At 39.3% G+C, this 19,728-nt stretch overlaps 1 protein-coding gene across 2 annotated transcripts in view; it reads left to right on the forward strand.

Moving 5' to 3' along the window:
• The first annotated feature begins 663 nt into the window (after positions 1–663).
• The window catches only part of AGPAT5 (1-acylglycerol-3-phosphate O-acyltransferase 5), a 53,946-nt gene continuing 34,881 nt past the window's right edge, over positions 664–19,728 (forward strand). For both annotated transcript variants that reach the window (XM_021551255.3, XM_085574602.1), the window contains exons 1-3: positions 664–1,120; positions 14,402–14,471; positions 14,672–14,787. In XM_021551255.3, coding sequence (XP_021406930.1) covers positions 902–1,120; positions 14,402–14,471; positions 14,672–14,787 — 405 coding nt within the window. In that variant the 5' untranslated portion in view covers positions 664–901. The remainder of the gene's footprint in view (positions 1,121–14,401; positions 14,472–14,671; positions 14,788–19,728) is intronic.

The following is a 19,728-nucleotide window of genomic DNA, read 5'->3' on the forward strand; positions in this document are numbered from 1 at the left end:
TATTTTTTAAAGACAAGGAATAAACACTTCACTACAGCCTAGAGCTCAATAAGCAATTTCTTCTGGGAAGGTTATTAGCCTGTTTTCTGCAAGACCTCTTGCATTTTCTTCAAAAGCAGATGGTGCCCCTAGCTTCTGCTGCCAACAGGTTACTGGGGGGCAGAGACTGAGGGTGAGAGAAGCGAGAGGCGAGGCAGGCAGCTGCCGGCTAGAGCGAGACACGTGAAATGCCTCCTAAACCCCGAGCATCGCTGTGCCTGGAGCTGGCACAGGGAGAGCTGCATTTTAGTGCTCCACTTTGGACTCATAGGCCGAAAGCGCGGCGGTAGGGAGGGGGCGGGGGACGGCCAAGAAAAAGGAGTTAATTTTCTTCTAACCTATGCTAGGATACAATTCATACAAGCGAAGCTCATCGGTTGTAAAAGCGTGTGCCTCGTTTTGCACGGAGCCGAGCAGCCCGGTCCCCACTGCTGCCGCTTCTGGCTGGCGAGTGATGGGGATGCGGCCGGGCTAGGGCCGGGGACGCGGACAGGGCCGGCGCCGCAGCCCGGGCCGCTCGCGGGGCCCGGCCCGGCCCGGCCCGGCGCCAGCGCGGCCCCGCCCGCCCGCCCGGAAGAGCCGCGGGCCGGGGCCGCCTTCCTGCGGCGCGGCTCCGCCTCTGCCGGGCAAGATGGTGGCGGCGGCGGCGGCGGGGCAGCCGTGAGCCGGGGCAGCCGTGAGCCGGTGCCTCGCACGCCGCTCTCTCCCTCCCCGTCCCTCCGGCCGCTGTGGCCGCCGCCGCTGCTGCTTGGCGGCCCGGGTGTGCCCGGCGCGGCGGGCGATGCGGGCGGCGGGGCTGCGGGGCTGTGTGTGAGCGCGCCGCCCATGTGGGTGTCCCGGTGAGGCCGGGGGCAGCGGGAAGATGCTGCTGTCGCTGGTGCTGCACACCTACTCCATGCGCTACGTGCTGCCCGCCGCCGTCATGATGGGCACGGCGCCCACCTACATGCTGGCCTGGGGCGCCTGGCGCCTGCTCTCCGCCGTGCTGCCCGCCCGCTTCTACCGCGAGGTGGATGACCGGCTGTACACCATCTACCAGAGCATGGTTCTCTTCTTCTTCGAGAACTACACGGGCGTGCAGGTGAGCGGCAGGGCAGGGCAGGGGGCGTCCCGGGAGCGGTGCCGGCTCTGGGCTGTCCCCCGGCCCCCTCGGGCCCGCGGGCAGGTGCGGCCGTGGCCTGTGCCCGGGACCGCAGAGCATCCGCCTCGTTCCGCAGCCGCCGCTGCTCCTCGGGTGATGCTTTTCACGGAGTGTTGGTGTTGTGTTCGTTTTGCAGGTCGGGGAACGGAAGAGATGCGACACCGGTCGTGCTCTATTCAGCACTTGAATGGCAGCCGTCTTTGCACACTTGAACCCCTGTGGCCTGTGCTGCACAGCTGTAGCATTAAATTGGCAGCAGATGAGAAAGCTGTCATCAGCTATAATTGTACATAATGCACGTACAAGTTTTTAATAAATAGATTACTTAATCTCTCAATTATTACAGATTTTTAGTTTTCGTGCAGTCTGCCTCATGTCGCTCTTTGGCCCTTAAACTTTGGATCAGCAATGGATTGTGATTATTCAGGATCTCGGTTTCAAGTTAATAAGTTGGAATTGGAGGCCTCTCTTGTATGTTCAGAGGGATATTTGCATTCAGGTGATAATACCTCACAAAGTTCTCAGTGTTTGAGAGGTTATATATTTGTCTGTAATTTGGAAAGTAGGCAAGGAGACTTTTAATTCTGCATGTAAAAAATAATAAACGACAGGTCTTTCTTGTGTCTAAACATGGCCTTCAAAATTTTTTTAATATACAGAAGGCTGTCTGAACATAGCATCAGCTCTAGGTGCTTGAGACCAAAGAATAGCAATACATGTTGACAGATGACAGAGCTCATACAAATAAGGTTTTCGCATATTCATGGCTAAGGCCTTTTTCCACTCTGTAATGAAGCATTTATTTCAGAATCAGGCTGGATCTCCCCTAGTTTCCACTCTTGAGTGCAGTTGTAGGCCTTGATTTCATACTGACTCTTGGAGAGAGTGACAAAGCCAGCTAAAGGTAGAAGAGTTGCACTCTGACATCAGAGTAAATAGAACGGATACAAAACTGAAGCAAGGTCTTTCTTTTGTGGTAGTTCTTGATTCAGCTTGTAATTTATGCAGTTTTGCATTATCTCTTGTCCAAATAAGCTAACTTGTGTTGTGCTTGATATATTAAAAAAAAAAGGAGCAGTAGTTCACACGTACTTATAGTTTTAACTGCCTTCTGTTTTATGTAGTGTCTCTGGTGCAGATACTTTAATGTGTAGTAACATATCTTGGTCATTAACTGCTAAAAATAGTGGTACAGAAGTTTAACTTGATTATTCTAAAAATGAGAGCCAAAAATCAGTGTATAAATTGTAATGAAAAAGCTACTCAAGCTGCCTACAACTGGTGTGCAGACAGTAGCAAACACTTAGAATTTTTAAAAAGAACTTTTATCCAAAAAATACCTGTGACATTAAAGAAAGGAAACTGCTAACCAAAAGAAACAGGAAGGCAACCATCATCTGTTGACCTCTGTTTCATTGCGTTGATAAACTTCATACAAACAGAAAAAAGGTGATGATCAATTGTAGGCCACTAACAGGAGATCAATTAGAAGAATTGAAATAGAGATGTTTTATCACAGTAAACAAGAAATAATGATAAGAAATTGTGGAGGAGGCATACGTCATAGGATAAATAAAATAGTAACCATTACTGGAAGGTAAATAAAAGCTTGGAAAATACAAATACATGTGTAGAGAGATAAGACCCTTAAAATCCATGAGTCGTTTAACTGGAAGATAGTCCCCATTTGTTTAAGGAAGAGAAACAGGGTGTCCTTTTAGACCTACTCTAGTGTACGCTGCACGTGTTTTAACTTGAAACTCACAGTGGAAAGTTAACCATGTGCCTGAGTATGTGAGATTGGGATGGTAACCTGAGACCTACTGTGGATGGGCTGTCTTAAGGCATGTAATTAGATGCAGAAGTGTAGCATCATTAAACTTAATTCAAATAAACCAGCAAAAATAGTAGCTTCGTAAAGGCAGTTGTAGGGCTCTACCAGCATTAAGGCACCATAAGGGCCATGGAAGGGAGGAATTCTGCATCTTTTTCAAGTCTATTAATTTATTCAATTGATTGAAGTGTGTTGGGGTGTTTATTTTTGTGACTGAATACATAGGAGACAACCTCATCCATCAGAATACTGGAACTTGTTGTAGTCTCACTCGAGTCGTTAGGAATCTATAGATACTTAAGTGACTTTTTGTTGATGTCTTTAAAATGTCTTTAATGTTATGTACTGTTTAGCATTCTTTGGTTTTACACTTAAGGTATTTGTGGTTTTTCAATACAAGAATACGCTGAATCAGTTGTGGATATTTGAAGTGTCTGATCTTAAAATAATTTTCCAAAATTCCCAGTAATGGTGAGTGGGTATTAATAGGGTAGAGTTGGTTACAATCATAAACATGGATAACTATATTTTTTATTCAAATATTAGTGTATTGTGATATTTTCTATTTATTTATCTGTCAAGAGGTGATGTTCCTCTCTATCATTTGCTGTTAATCCATTAAGTATCTAAATCTGTCTCCCCCTCACAGCTACATGCACAAGTGTATTTTTCTTCGTTTTGTTCTTCTTGACTTGGATGTTCTTAGCCAATTCTTTAAAAACAAAAACCATAGTTCATGCTAGGAAGACTTTTTATCTTTATAGCAAACTCCTCTGTTTTGATATGTAACTAAGTAAGGTGATAACCTGGTCTGCATGATAGAAATTCTTGAAATACTAATCTTTCCCTTTCTCTTAAGTATTTGACTTGAGATAGAAAATAATTGCAGAGCTATAATTGCTGTGAGCTCTGGGTATTTTAGGTCCTAGAGAGTGGCTCACGAACTACATGTAAAAGTTTTTTACTTGGTAAGTAAAAAAGTATTTAGTTGTAAATACTTTCTCTTTTTAAATTTTGGTCAGACTCTTTTTTCCACTGAAACAATTTTGTTTTACAAAGCCTAAGAGAACTCAAGTTTACTTGGCATCAGTTTAGGTTTTCCAATAATATTAGAATTCACTAACAAATTGCCAAAAATAATCCTTTTTGCTGACTGTCATGCAAGAGTTGGCAGTAGAAGACTGAAGAGCCAGTATTGAGAGTACAGAAAGCAACAACAACATCCCAGTGCTGTGAGGTAAACTCGACAAAGCCAGTATGCCTATAAAGTAAAATCCTATAATGCTGTAAATTTATCGGTGCAATTACATTTTAGCAGGCATCCATGAATTCTATTAAGCAGCTATAAATAGATTAATTAATCTGTGGCATTGTGATAGTGCTGCTCAATAATCTCTAGGATTATATACTCGCAGTAACGAAATGTGTAGATGTGGTATTGGAATGTGGCACAGAGAGAACATCCCTGCTTTGGCCCTGTGTGGCTTTGTACCTGTCCTGCCATAAGATGCAGGTGCCCTACCATTTTCCTTCTGTTTTCTAGAAGGAATATTGTATAAAGTGAAAATAATTGTATGTAAAGAGAGTCTCAGAGAGCAAAGGATGTTAATTTTATCAGTGATGAGCTAAAGCAGTTGCTGGTACAAACAGGTACAACTTCGGAGGACTTGCATCTGCAGGTGCTAATAGTTGGTTTGGCCCCAGGTTTCTGGATCATCAAGTAGCTGATGAACTGTGGTTGTGGTACTGCTTTTCTCTTTACTGTGTCAGGGGAGTCTGGTCTCTTCCACTTCAAATAGGCTATAAACTGTTGAATCTTGCCATAGAATGTGAAAACCAGGATGGCTGCAAATATGCGTGTGATTAGAAGGGTTGAAAAGACTAGTAATTCAATATGATGAATGCTCTCATCTCTCTTTGACCCTGAGTGTCTTATCCCAGTTGCTGTCAGGGTGATGAAATTAATGCCTATTGTGTTTGTGCACATGTTTTAGATCAGATGAGAACTAAATGTTCTTCAACTTTTTTTGTTTTAATTGTGTTTGATATTTTGTACTGAATGCTGGTGAAGAAATAATAAAGAAATCATCACTCATTCTGCTTCCTAAAGGATCATTTTCATCTGAAAGGTTTTGACAATTGAATGAAATCCATAATTGAATTAATGCTGATGGATTTTGTTCAGTACTTGTGTTAGCTGTGTTCCCTACCCCCACTTCCTGATGAATAGAATTTTTTTGAAAGCGATGTTTTTATTAAAGACATAATGAAATTCTGGTTTTCATTGTCTTTACAGGACTCTGGAAAGGCTGTAAGAATCAGATAATACCTCGGTGTCGTTTAGTAGAGCTAATTAATTATTTTATAAAGTACAAGAGATGCTTGTTTAACAGAGCAGTGTGCTTCCTGGATTGATATTGAAGCTTGGACTTGCTGTGTCTCAATAGGGTTAAAAACTACTTAGGTTTAGAGCAAACTAAAACTTTGTGGAGCAAATGTGTCTCAGAACTCTTGAAGATACTTTCCAGTGGAGTAGAGCTTGGGATTTTTTTCATACCTTGGCTTCCTGGGAAATGTACGAGGAGTGCTTGGTGTCTGAGATTGGGATGGATGCTTAGTCTTGGAGCTGTTGACCAATTTGGAGTGAGAGTGCCTGTGTCCATCTCTGTTCCAGGACAGCAACCTTCCCAGACAACATTATCTTTACTTACTTTTTGCTTTTCCTTTTGAAGCTGTTCAGCTGTCCAACAGGTAATTCTTGAGGGCCCAAGGTGGAAGTGGGAGGGCAAGAGGCAGCGCAAGTTTGACAGCCAAGTTGCAGCATACAAGGAGGTGCTCTGGTTGCTGTTGGTGGGGTGGTTTTTCGTCTCTTAGGAACTGGTTCTTCCCTCTCTGCACTGGGGGAGGCATCATAACTAGGCTTCATCATAGCAGGGTGAAGGTTTGGTTCCTGACTGCTTCCTGTTGGTAGATGTGAGTGACAGGGCTTGGCTTCTCTTTAGATGAGGAGCCATTTCCCAGGTAAATCAAGTAACCAGAAAGTCCAAAGGAAACATAACTTTTCACCTTTTTTCAGTTGTGTTTGGAAGGAAAGTGCTGACAGTTGCATTTTGGCATGAGCCTGGGTATATGAACCTGCTCTTGAGTTTCCTGAGCTCTCCTCCCTGTGTAGCAGCTCAGGAGTGGGAGGATTCTGGAATGGTATGGGAGCTGAGCGGGAAGGTGCAGAGCTGCCATCAAGGCAAACCTCTAAGCTTAGGCTGGAGCTGAGCAAGCTCTGAGGGCTCGAGCTTTCCTCGTTCATGTAGCTTGTGGCAGTAACCCCAGTTAGTGCCTGCTTACATTGCTGCTTTGTGAAACAGTGCTAGTGTTGTAAGGCATGTTGAGAGGTTAAAATAGACATACTTGTAAGTTAATTGTGATGGTAGAAATAATGAAGTAAAGGTCTTGGGGGAGTGATAGAAATGTGGGGACTGCTGCAATGCAAAGACTGAAAAGAAACTAGGAGAAGGAAGGAAAATGTATCATGTTTGTGTGGTAAACTTTTAAAAGAAGCCCAGTGAAATTTTTCTGCTGTGATGAATTTTTTTCTGGCTCCATTAAGAGGGTTTACCTTGCTTCATTTCGTTAGAGATTTCAGTGTACAGCTGTCTCCAGGCATATATGTCTTTTGTAGTACATAGCTACGTTCTGTGTTATTAGAACAGAAATTAAGTGGTACCTGCTAAGCCCAAGGGATGCAGCTTTCAAATTGAGATGCATGCCTAGTTTTAGACTCTTATGTTCAACTGTGGTATGAGGTATCAAAAACAGATAGATTAGATATATTAACTTTGTGCTTTTTCTGGTTTAGATATTGCAAACCAGATATTCGCATATATCTTCATTTTTATTCTGTGCTTTTGACCGTAGATATGAAGGTGAAAGTGATATCCTTCACGACTCTTGTTCACCAATATACCATCTAGAGTTCCAGTCTATTGCAGATCTGACTTTGGGGCAATCTGGAAAGAATTTAGTATGGAGAGGCTGCTCTGCATTCAGTGCTGGTCCTGATCATCCTCCACTTACTGCCTAATATATGAAAACTAAAATAAATAAATAAAAACTGAGGTCTAGTTAGCATTTTCTGAAATCAAGTATCAGCTACCTGAACCAAAATTTCTGTTTGGATTCATAAACTAGTAGCTTGGTGTGGAGATTTGCCTAGCGTATGTTTCATAAATGGCAAGTCACAACTGAATCTGAATTTTGTATCAGCCTTATCTGTCTCAGTCCACAATTTAAAAAAATGTGTGTTTACATTTTTAAATTAGCTGCATGTACTTATGAAAATATTAGAAAATATGTGTCAGGGAGGAAAAGCTAAGGAGTCAAAGGGCACATTTGACTGCTCTTAAAAATTCTGTTTCCAAGTATTTGACCAGTAAGTTTTGCAATATCAGGGTTTGGTTTTAAAATTTTCAATTTAAATATACTTTATTTTAATATCTTAAGATTTTTGGTGTATGGATTTTTCAGTACAATATGTTCTGACTTAGCATAATTTGTTCCATTTGAAAATAAAAATTGTATTTATCACTGTTTTTTTTAGCCAGCATTAGTTTTATACCCTATACTCTTTGTGTTTGTGTTCTAGTATATGCTAGGCTGTGGAGTTTTACAGTGCTCTTCCATAACCTTTTCTTCTGCTTACATAATATGTCCAGATACTTTATGTAAGGATGATTGTTAATTTAGATGCTTTTTCTCCTGGTACTCTACCATCAGACACTGTTCTTGCTAACAGAAGATTCTGTTCATGGTTAAACTTTTGAGTGCACTTATTTCAAACTTTTTGCCGTAGGCTTGCAGGTGGCATATCTTTCTTTTCTCAGTTTTAGTTGTGTTAGATAAAGTAGGCTCAGATGTCAGGGATTTTGACATTGCAATTATGAGGAAGCATATCTTCTCAGGGGAAAAATACTCTTTAATCTCTCTTCTGTCATTTTGAATTTATCCTATGAAGGGATTTGGTATAAAAAGCCAGGAGAATTATTTTCTTTTGTTCATTTATTTTCTGTCACATACTACTTGTCATCTTCTCTGATACAACTAGATCCTCTGTGGGAGTAGGAAATAGCATTTATGCTAGTTTGATTTTTTTAAATGTAAAATAAACTACACATTATTTGGTCAAATTTGTATTTTAGCTCATGACTAGATATAAAAAAAATAGTAGTTTGGATTGCTTTGAACTATATTGTGGTAGTTGAAATAATTTTACCTGGTGAACTTATGGATTGACTTGAAGACTTTGTTCCATTTCCTATGGCTACGTGGGAATCTGAGGGCATGCATGTTTCTTTTTGAGTAAGCAAACAGTGCATAGTTCTAAACAAGCTGCAGGTGAACTGGCTCATTCACATGCTGTGGTGGTTAGCAAATGAGAGTGATTTTAATGTGGCAATTTTTGAGGCTGATCAGTTTACTGGGTTCAATTCTGGAGGCAGAATTGTTGCAGATACCTCCCTACATGTTCTTGTGTTGTGTGGCGATTCCTTTGCCTCCCTGTTCACAGCGTGCTTAAATTCTATATACTTACTGACGATGTGTGGAAAAGCTTTCAAAAATCCTCTTCCACAATCACAGAGACTAGAAATGTTTCATAATCATCCTCATTCATGTCAACTCACTGATAGCTTCCCAGCAGCTTTCAGTCTCTACTTGATACAAACACTTGGAGCAATATTACAGCTAGAGATGCAAACACCTCTTCCGTGGAGTCCCAGGCATTTAAAAACAAAGTTCCTGTTACAAAGAGCTCTGGCCGGAGGAAACACAAGGCTGCCACAAGGTTTCCTGCTCACGTGTGGTGGGCAAGGGTATTTCCAGATTAAGCTTAAAGAGACATTACATATTTTCCACTACAGAAGGGTAATAAAGTAAACAATGACCACATTAAGTGTGGGTTGCTTTTACTCTTCTTTTAAGGAAATTACAAAAGTGTTCATGATGAAGTCTCTAGAGATGCAAAAGGCTTATATAGGGGACTTTCATTGAGACAGGTGGAATACATACTTTCACTCTTGTACTAGAAGACGTGTTCAGGTTTTATGTAATACCAAGATGCCAAATGTTCAGAAAAACATTCCTGATGAAATCTCATAATATAAATAATCACCTTTCAGATATGTCTGAAGTATATGCAGTTATTATTTTAAAACTTTCATTACTAGTGATTTATGATGAAAGTTAGGTACTTTGTTTTTCCCAGGTGGTCACTGATTGTAATGGTGTATTTCTGCCATTGAACTGCACTGTAATCAAAAGCAAGTAATTTGGAGAAAGATCTGTCAATTATTTAGGCACTGAAAACAGGATTTCTTCAGACTTTAGATGTCAGAATCTTAAAATTAAAATCATTGTAAATATTGAGGGGTTTTCCTGCTATCGACTGGAACATTTAATATATACAGATGTTTTTAAAAATTTTCTTAAGGATTCATCAGAGAACTAAGGAGTACAAGGGACAATTATCTTTAATTCTGCTCAGAATCTGTAATGCCTTTACAGTCAGCATCAGAACAAAATTACTTTTATACATGTATGTAATATATGGAATGAAGTATAACCAACCACTCATAAAAGTTTGTCAATTTAGACTGTAAGGCTAAAAGGCTTATTTTCTTATGAAAATAAGAATGTACAGGCTTAATTAACATCTGATGGTATTATTTATTCCTACTTAATCTAAATAGGTTGCTATTATAGTTTTCTTACAGAAAGGAAATTAATGACAGTAAGTTGGCCCAAGTTTTTACCAGCAATAACCATTTGTATTGCCTTAATGCTGCTGAAGCAGAAGTCACACTATCAGAATATCTGCTTGCAGAGCAGCTTCTAACTGCCCCCATTATCAGCTGCATCTAATTACAATACTAAGGTAATCTCTTTGCTAGGACCTTGATGTGATCACCAGTTGGATCTGCAAGCAGATCTTCTGATAGTATGTTACTTTTACCTACATTTATTTTTGCCATGGCAGTGTTTACTGAGCTGATACTGCTAGGATGTGATTAAATTATCTGTTTAATTTTCTTTGGTATGTAAAGATTTCATAAGCAAGAAATAAAATCCTTAACTCTAAGTTTCAGTGAAAACATGTATAAATTATGGGTTATTTGGGTGTGGCTGCCATGCAGGACTGTTTCATATTGATACGTGACCTAGCACAATTAGCAAAGCCGTAGTTGAGTACCTTGCACTGGAAAAAGCAGTCTGGTAGGGAAGCTGAAACTGGTGTCACCAGATCACCCAGGAGGTCCAATTTGCATGCCTAGATCAGCCTATCACTGAATTAGCACATTCTCTCAGCAGAACTACTTGTAACATCCTGCTAATTCATCAAAGCTTCACCTGGACAGGACAACCTGAGGTGTGTTTTGTGGTTACTGAGCCAGTGAACAGCTTGGTGTATGGTATCCATGGAAGCTGGGTACCAGCCTTCCCGCAGAAGGGATCTAATAGAATCCAGCTTCCTGTATTTGAGACCTCACTGTATTGAGTTTGACAGTGCTGCTGTGTAAACAGATGTGAAATACCCACATTAACACTAACTGTATTACCCATTACTGTAAACTGGGCTGTGAAGCAACCAAAACATGGCTAAAAGCACACACTTCAGTGTTGTGTACACAAGTAATGTTTGCAGTGTTAGGCTGTACTTCAGCATTTTAAACATTCTCCCTCAAATCTCTGCTTACTTTGGCTTGCTGTGTTGCTTTTCCTATTGACTTGTTTTCTTTGCTTGACTTCATTGTGCCTTTTTTTTTAACAGCAGATTCTATTCTAAATGAACAGGTTCCTCACTTGCTTCATTGTGGCTGACAGGGCACTATATCAGTTCATTAAGCTGATAGGTAGAATATATGTATACTGTAGTGTCTGGAGAGCCATGCATGAAATATGTGAAACACTATACTAAAATTCAGATTGCCTCCCAAGCATGTCCTGCATGTCCTGTGCTGCTTCCCCGACACTGGCTGCAGGGGACAAGACCACCCCTGCCGATGCTCTGCACATCCCGGGAGCAGCACTGCTCCTCCGAGGGCTGGCAGTCTTTAAGCCACTCTCATATCTTCAGGTTGCATCCAAAGGGGCTTGAATACAGGTGGGCACTGTGAACTCATGTTTCTGCACTGCTGTCCCAGGTGAGTCACTCAAGTGCTGCCTTACAGCACAGTGCTAGAAGCACCATGGTATGGGTTCGTTCCCCATATGGGCATTTGCTTAATAGGTGGACTCGAGGATCCTTGTGGATCCCTTCCAAATCAGAATATCCTGTGATTCTGTAATTCACTGTGGCCTCCAAACATCTGCACCAGCTAAATGAGAGTTAGAGGCTGCACAGCCTCTGCAGCAAGGAATTCTGCAAAGTTAGCTAAGAAAAACAGCAGGGAGTCCAGGGTTTTCTGGAGGCCATGAAGAAGAGTATTGTTTCCTTCTGCAGCTTTAATGTACTTTAGGTGCTCTGGTTTACCTAAACACATCAGGTGCCAGAAATTGGAGTCTTGTCCTGAGCAGACTCTTCTGCTTATACACAGGCAGGTTAATTCCTCAGATACCATCTCAAAGGGAAAAGGACATTTATGTGGGATTCAAAGCTCTTAACTGTTACCCTTCTGTTTTGTATGGTGAATGTTTTCAGAAGCCTGATGAAGCAAAAATGCTTTGGTCTCAGAAGGGGAACTGCGTGGGTGCCCACAGAGTAGGTGTCTCCTGGGACTGCAGGCTGGAAGTTGCCATTCTTAGCTACTTGTAGTAACAGTTGTAACTCAGTTTGTAGCTGAGTTCTTTAACTGAAAGTGTCTAAGGTGAATAGCTGTTTTCTAGCCTTTAATGAACTCTGTAAGCTTTCCCTCGAGATCAGTGAGATGGGTGGTGCTGACGTGGTTGATGCTGTGGATAAAGCTGGTCCATCCTCTTATACTGAGCCATCTGAGCAAACTAAATAGAGCTTTAAGATTTTCTCATTCTTACCTTTGCTTTGAAATAAAACATCCAGTTTTTGTGTGTTTAATGAGAACTAATATAAATAAGATTTTTTTTTTCTTTTTTAGTTCTTTAGTTTAGTTCTTTTTTTTTTCTTTCTTTTTTAATTTTAGTTTGGCTATGTGTTTTATCATGAGTAAAAGATTTTGGTCCATTACATGTAAACACATCTAACCCTTAGGGTAAGCCATAATGTTGTGCATAGAAGTTGTTTACAGGAACAGTGAGTGGGTGTTCCTCTGGGGTTAAAAAGTGAACTAGATCCAATCTTACTGAAATAAAAAATTACCCAGATTAACTGTTATATTTGGCAGGCACGAGCATATATATATTTTTTATGGGAATGATCCTTTATATTTGTTTTTACCCATGCGATAGTCCAAAGTGAATGCTTTAAATTGTGAGTCTGACTGCACTGAGATTTTGACTTGGTACATTAAAGTGGGAATATTTACAAGTTTAAGTTAAAAATTGTGTATTTCAAACCCTGTTTCTTTTGAGGGGCAGCTCTTAGGGTCAAGGGCAGGTTTGTTTTCCTCTTGTTCTTATCTCTTTTCTACACTTTAGAAAAGCTCAAATAACATTCAAGACCTTCTGGTTTAATGATTTGTTGTATTGGGCCTTCTCTCTTACTCTAAAGTTCTCTTTGCCAGAAACTGCATAGTGGAGCCTTAACTTGAAATTAAAGACAACAGTGTTTATGGACATCATGCATAACAGTGCTAGGAAAGCATACACTTGTGAAGTTTTAACTCTATAAGTGAGAGTAGGAGGATTTATTTCAGAGGAATTTGGGCATCTGAACTGTAAGTTCAACCCTCAGACTGCTACCTTGTTGTAAACTTTGTGTGGTACCTAGTGTCAGCAGTAAGGTTATAAATTCTGGTACTTCAATGAGAAGATACTCCTATCGCAGAATCTTGTTCAAATTTCTTAGATACTGTTCAGAATATAATTGTCAATTGATTTGTTACAAATATTATTCAGTTAGAATTTATTCTGCATGCCTTTTCTTTTTTGTTTTTGGGAAAAAATAGCTCAAGTTATAGCCTCTTTTACTTTATGCTGAATGATCTCTTGCTCACATACCAGATATTAGTATCTCAGTTTGCCAATATCTGGTTTTGGCCTTGTGTGGTTGTATTTTCAAAAAAGAAACAGCAGGAATGTGAAACATTGCCTAGAGTTAACAATATGAGACATTAGCCATCCAGTATCACAGGTTACCTCAGAGATGGACAGAGTTTCCAGAGATGCTGATATAGAGACCTCCTATACAGATCAATATGAGACTTGGCATACTAAATGATACCAATTAAGATATGAATGTTAATTCTTCCTGATGAAATTCCAGTATTTTCCAGACTAGGGAAGTGATGAAAATAAGTGGGTAAACCTTCCATATAGCACTTTGCTTTTTAGGTAAATGGAATAATTTCAAAGTAGCATTTATGTGTGATACTTCTAGAAACAAAGAGTATGTTCATTGGCAGAACAATGGTGAACATCTACCTAGAATGTACTGGTTAGAAAAAATATGCTTCATTAAGTAGTGAAAATGTTTATTAAAGGTAATTGAACAGCTGGATTGGTTCTTGAGTTCAGAATTAAAATTATTTTCAAGTATAAAATGAGAAAATAATTGAATGAATCCATTTTAAAAGGGTGATGAAGATGCTAGCATCAGCATGTTGTTTTGCAGTCATGCTCTCTGAAGATTATTTCACTAGTAGTCCAGTACCTTTCAGGGGTGAGACACTACAAGGTTGAAGTGTGTCTTTAATGTAGAAGAAGAAAAACATATAAAAAACCCCTGCTATTTGGAAGCTACAGACTAATTTCAAGGCATCCTTTAACCTCATGCTTTTTTTATTCACTCTTTATGGTTAAAAAAATGGCAAATGGTTGAGATTTTGTTCTTGATCTAATCCAGGAAAATTTATAATTTTAGGTTCAATGACAGCAAGTGTCCAGATAAAGCATGTCTTATTCATTAGATGTATAAATAAATGGTGATTTTGTGCATGCCTGTGATTCCCCATTAACTTCAATTATATTAATGTAGGGAGCTTGTGGCTGAAGGTAACATTCCATGGATCCAGTTCTGGGGCTATGGCACAAGAACAGAATGAGTTTTCTTAAGCCCTCATGAATTAGTATTTACAGTTTTGTTGATAACACAGTAGTCTGTGTGGTGGGTACTGACGTAGTGATAGGGTGTTTGTTAATGATGTTAACTTGCTGACAGTTTTCTTAGTAAAACCTCTATTACTGCATTGGCTCTCATCACTGCCTAATGCAATGAAAATAAATTATAAAGTAATAATGCCTCTTTTTTTTTTTTTTTTTTGTAGGTAATTATCTACGGGGATTTGCCAAAAAATAAAGAAAATGTAATATATTTATCAAATCATCAGTGTACAGGTTTGTATTTTTTTTGCTTAACACTTTCATAGATTTTAAAAATCTGTTTGCCTTGTCTCTTTCCAGGCTTGCCCTAACAAGCAAGAACTTCTCGTTCAAAAACCCTTAATGACATTTACAGAAACAATATGTACTTTTTGTTTCATCAGTGGCAATTAAGAGGTAATTTAGCTGATTGCTTTGGGCTTTTGTCGCTGCAGTTGATTGGATTATCGCAGACATGCTGGCGATCAGGCAGAACGCACTCGGCCACGTCCGCTATGTCTTGAAGGATGGCTTAAAATGGCTTCCACTGTACGGGTGGTACTTTTCACAGGTGAGCCACTTCACTCTGCTTGCTGCCTGTGAGTCGAACATGTAAGATGTACTCTCTCTGTTTCCATGAATGCTGTGAAGATACAGTTCTGAGCTGGCATTCAATTATTTGAACATGAAAGCAACTGGCTTCACATGGTGTAGTTAGATGTGTATCTTAGTTGAGCAGCAGTTACTAAAGCTTCAGTTTACTTTTCTAAATGAATACTTATTATGGATAAAATTAAAACTTTAGAGTCTTTTAGGAGTATTTCAGAATATTCTAAAACTTGGTTCTTTTTACAGTCTAAAACTGCAGTTTGTAGTCATGCTTTCAGAAGATTAGCAGGAGGTGTAAACAGATGTTTTTTGCTGTGTATCATGCAACAAATTAGGAGTAAACTTGCATTACTCTTTGATGTACTTATTTGTATTTCAGTTTTTAGGTTTTAGCACAATATAAAAGAAAAATTGGATCTTACTGTAGTGTGGAAGAAAGGGAGATCCTGCCTCTATGCAAATGCTGGTGGTTATTTTGGACTTCAATTAAGCAAAAACCTGAATCTAACAGTATTCTCACCTTTTTCTTTCTCCTCTTTCTGCATAATAATCCTTTTGTTTCTTCTAGTCTGAGAGCTCAGCCTGATGTGATTTAATTTTATAGAATTGCTGAGAAACAGTGGGCTTCACTGAGCAGCCAACATACTGAGTGGATATGATCTTCAGTCTAAAATGGTGGAGAGCAATGTAGATGGCTTTTATCCCTAAAATCCTCTGTGAATTTGTCATGTCTGCTCTTTGCTTTTTCTGAAAGCAGGCCTATTTCTGTGTGAAACAAAATAAAATATAGAGGTGGATGGTTTTGGAAGTATTGGCCTTTTTCTAGGTGAGCAGAAAGTGCTTCATGGTACTTGTCTCAGGGTTTGGATGGGTGCTTAGTTATTAAAATAGAAATGGATAGAGTTTTGGGTAGTGGTTCCAAAGTGTTTGTTCAATAAGGCTTCTCTCCTTTGTCTTCTCCATTTGCTTTTAATGTATTCTTTGAATATTAATCTGCTTTCTGTCCCTCACCTTATTGCCCAGGCAAAGAAATGAAAAATAAAACAACAAGCCCCCCAAAAAGCCCAAAAAAACCCAAACCCCAACCAAAACAAAACAAAAAAAAAAACCCACATGCTTAGGAAAATGCTTCTAATACAATTAGACAGTTTGATTGAATTGACTGTCAACCCTGTCCAAGAGGGCAAGAAGGTGGAGAACATTGAGAAAAATATTATGCTGGGTATGATTGGAACTGTATATTAATTTGTAAGGGAATGTATGAAGAGTAGGCAACTACCAGTGTATGTCCAAATAGGAGGATTTACTCTCCCTCATCTTTGCAACACATCCAGTGTCTTCAGCTTCATGGATGAACATCTTTGTTGTCTTTTGGATGAGCACTTTAGTGAGTAGGCTATAGATCTAGTCTGGAGCATGGGTGATTGACATTGTTTCTGCTAAATGTAGTATGTTTGGAGAAGTATATGCTGCAGAGTTCTTTTATTGGTAGGTCTGCTGTCCCTGCCCCTAAATAACTACAAACTGTTAGACCCTGTCATACCTCACTAAGGGTATGCATAAGGAGAAAATGGAATTCTCACTTGTCTAATGCTTGCCCTTAGTGCATCTCTACACTTTTGTCCACCAAAGTGACTGATCTGCTGCATGGAAATATTTTGCTCTTTGTCCTTGCCTTTAGTCACTGCCTTTAGTGGTGATATAAGTCTGCTTTAATTAAAATACAAACAGGATATATATATTCCATCCACTATCACTAGATTTCCGGAAATTTTTTTCCAAGATTTTGGAAAATTACTTTTGCTATGTGGAATATCTGGTGCTCAGTTTCCTGAGCTGTATATTGACTGTTAAAAGGAGGTTCCTGTGGAAATTAATCTGAATGTCACCTACATTTTTAATCAAAACATGTATATATTAAATAAAATCTGTTCAGATTTGGACTCCTCAAAAAATAAAACTTCTACAAGATTTAGTGGGGGGTGATTATATATGCTTTTATATATATATTTAAATCAGTGACACAATTGACAGGCAGTGGTGATGCATATATGACTAAATGACTGAGACGGGATGCAGAAGGCCTGCAGTGCAAGCTAATAGGCATTTTTATTGTTTTTATCACACCAAACAGTGCAAAAACATAAAACACTTCCTGCCCTTCCTGTTGATGTTCTGTCAGTGATGTCACTTACACTCCACTAAAAGTTTCCAGAGCCATGTAATTACGCCATGCTTACGGAATTCATATTCCCTTCCTCAGGTAAACATCCTGTTTGGAAATAAACGTGGTCTGGATGTCCAGGAGAGCAAAATTCAGGCACAAAGGAAGTATATTTGTAAACACAATCCATTGTTGACTGAGAGAGGGGCTTTTAAAGTACAGCGGAAAAAAATTATAACTTTAAAAACAGTACTTCCAGAAATCTGTTTTGAAGAGCGTTCATATATTTGATCTCTTACTGAAAAGGAAATGCAATACAAGTTGGGGAATTTGAGCTATATACAATCACATAACTAGCATTCTTCTTTGAGGCAGCTATCTAATAGCAAGGAAAGAAAAGAAACACTTAAATTAGCCTATTATGTTCCAAGTGTGATTTATTAAGTAGAACCGATTTCTTTTCCTAAAACTGTCTTTATTATTTTTGGGTAGATCTGAAATATTTCCTTGCCCCTATCATTTACTACCAATTCATTCAATCACTCCTATTTGCTTATACTGTCCAGTTCGTTCCTATTTACCCCTGATCAGGCTGGGATGTAATTTTGAAAAGGATTTTTGATACCCCACATTTTGTTTGACTTTCTAACATAGAGAGTATGCCTTTATCTTTTCTGTTATCCAGCAGCAGCTTGTGCACACTTTTGACTGTTCCTGAGTTTTAGCCACATATCCTCCCTCTCTTTAGCTCTGTACCTCTGAGCCACAGGGACCTACCATAGTGGTGGAGTTGGAGTGAATGCAGTGAACACTGATCTTGTGATACTTTGTCTGTTCTTATGTTACATGACTCTGTGCTCATTTACTTGAGAAGTGCAAATCTATTTCTGAGCATTAAAATGTCTGACATGCAACACCAGATCTATCTTTGGTGTCATGGTGTGTGTCCCTGACCAAAAAGTCCCGTAGTAACTTCATTTGTCCAAGTTGACAAATCAAACAAGGAAAAGTTGGTCCAGTATTTTTCCAGTTTACTGCAGCTGATTAGTAATTTGATGATAAGGGAATACCTCAATTCCAGGTTTCTGTCATTTATCAAAGCTTGACCTATGTGAGCTCACAGAGAATGATGACCTACCCATTACATGGAATTCTTATATAGCAGATTAATTTTTTCCCATACCAAACTGAGTTTGCCCTTCCTGGAAGTGGTGCTTGTGTTGGGTGTCAGGATACAGCTGTACTTCAGTCTGCTTAAGACTTCTGTTTCCCTTTAATAGTGTCAGATCTTGAAAACAGTCTTATATGTGGCATGTGGAGATAACATGAGGCTCTCTGTTTGCTACACAGCTGAAGAAATGTTTTTCTGTTCATGCTGCTTTCTGTCTGAAACTGTTAAACTGCTTGTTTGATGGTCCCAATACCATGCCACAGCCAAGCTCAGTGAGCTGGGGAGTTCTGTTCATGGTTTTGGTCCCCTGCCAGTCACAGCAGCAGAGCTGAGTGTTAGAGCTGGCTACTTCACCTTGGGAGGGAACCACAGATGATAAAGACAGAATATTTAGTATGCACTTAATGCATCATTGGCTTTCTGTTCCCTTTCACTGCAGTTTTTGAAGAACAACTCAAAAGTCACATCAGACACCACTAGCTAAGCAGCCACCTCTCAACACCATGAAAAGCAAATCCTGAAAGCACTTTGTGTGACCACTTCGTCTTCCCACCTCCTTCTAACCCCTCAAATTTTATTCCTGTCCATGCCAAGGACACAGCTTTGCACCCAGCCACTACCCCTGTTTCTATGATGTACTGTATCTTTTCAGAGATCAGGTATTTGAATGAGGCTCAGCTCTTAATAGTTTTAGTCTTACTGTCACCTTTCTGTTAAGAGCATGCAAAACCATAAATGGACAGAAGTTGTCTAACAAATTGTAATACCAATTGTCATGGTGAACAGAAAAGAGTATTACCAAGTTATGGAGTCAGTCAGAAAACCCTTGAAAACAATGTACTTTAAACCTGAAATTCTGTTATTTGCAAACTAATAATGTTTTTTTCCAGACTTCATTGTATCAGTAGTTCATAGTTGGTGCATGTTCATTTACATACTCTTTCTCTGTAGATAAAACAATGTGGTGGAAGAGGGAAATTATAGAGAAAATTTTTCTTTGTGTGTACTTTTACTGAAGTTTTGTGATAAGTTGTGTGCAACAAGTTATAAAACTAATCTCTTCCAGGACATAGTTTTACTTTTTATAAAAATTTTCAGTAAAAATACCTCTATAGAATTCTTTGCTTTGTGAAGATTTTGGTTTACTTAGTCAATTATTATCCTGGTATATAACTTATTTATTAAAAGTCTGGTTCTCTAATAAAGTGCATGAAGGTTTTCAAGACCTAGGTTAGTTACTTTTGTGCTATTGATAAATTTTGTATGTAGAAATATGATACTTGCCTTCCCAGTATTTGCATTAGTTACTATTTAAGAGAAGGCACTTAGAATTGAAAGCATTGACGTGTAAGTACTGACATGTAACTTCAGTTTTCTGATTTTCCCTTGATACGCAAATGAAGCTGCATGTCAGCATTGCCAGGAATAAATACCCTGGGGTCACTTTTAATGCCATCTTCTAGTTAATTAGTTAACACCTTTAAACAAAACACTTCAAGTGTTTTATGCATTGGGGGTTTTTTATGTCTGATTTTTATTAAAATAAATTTTGTGAGCTAAAGTATATG

Source organism: Lonchura striata, chromosome 3 (assembly GCF_050655825.1).
Source record: "Lonchura striata isolate lonStrDom1 chromosome 3, ASM5065582v1, whole genome shotgun sequence".
NCBI lineage: Eukaryota > Metazoa > Chordata > Aves > Passeriformes > Estrildidae > Lonchura > Lonchura striata.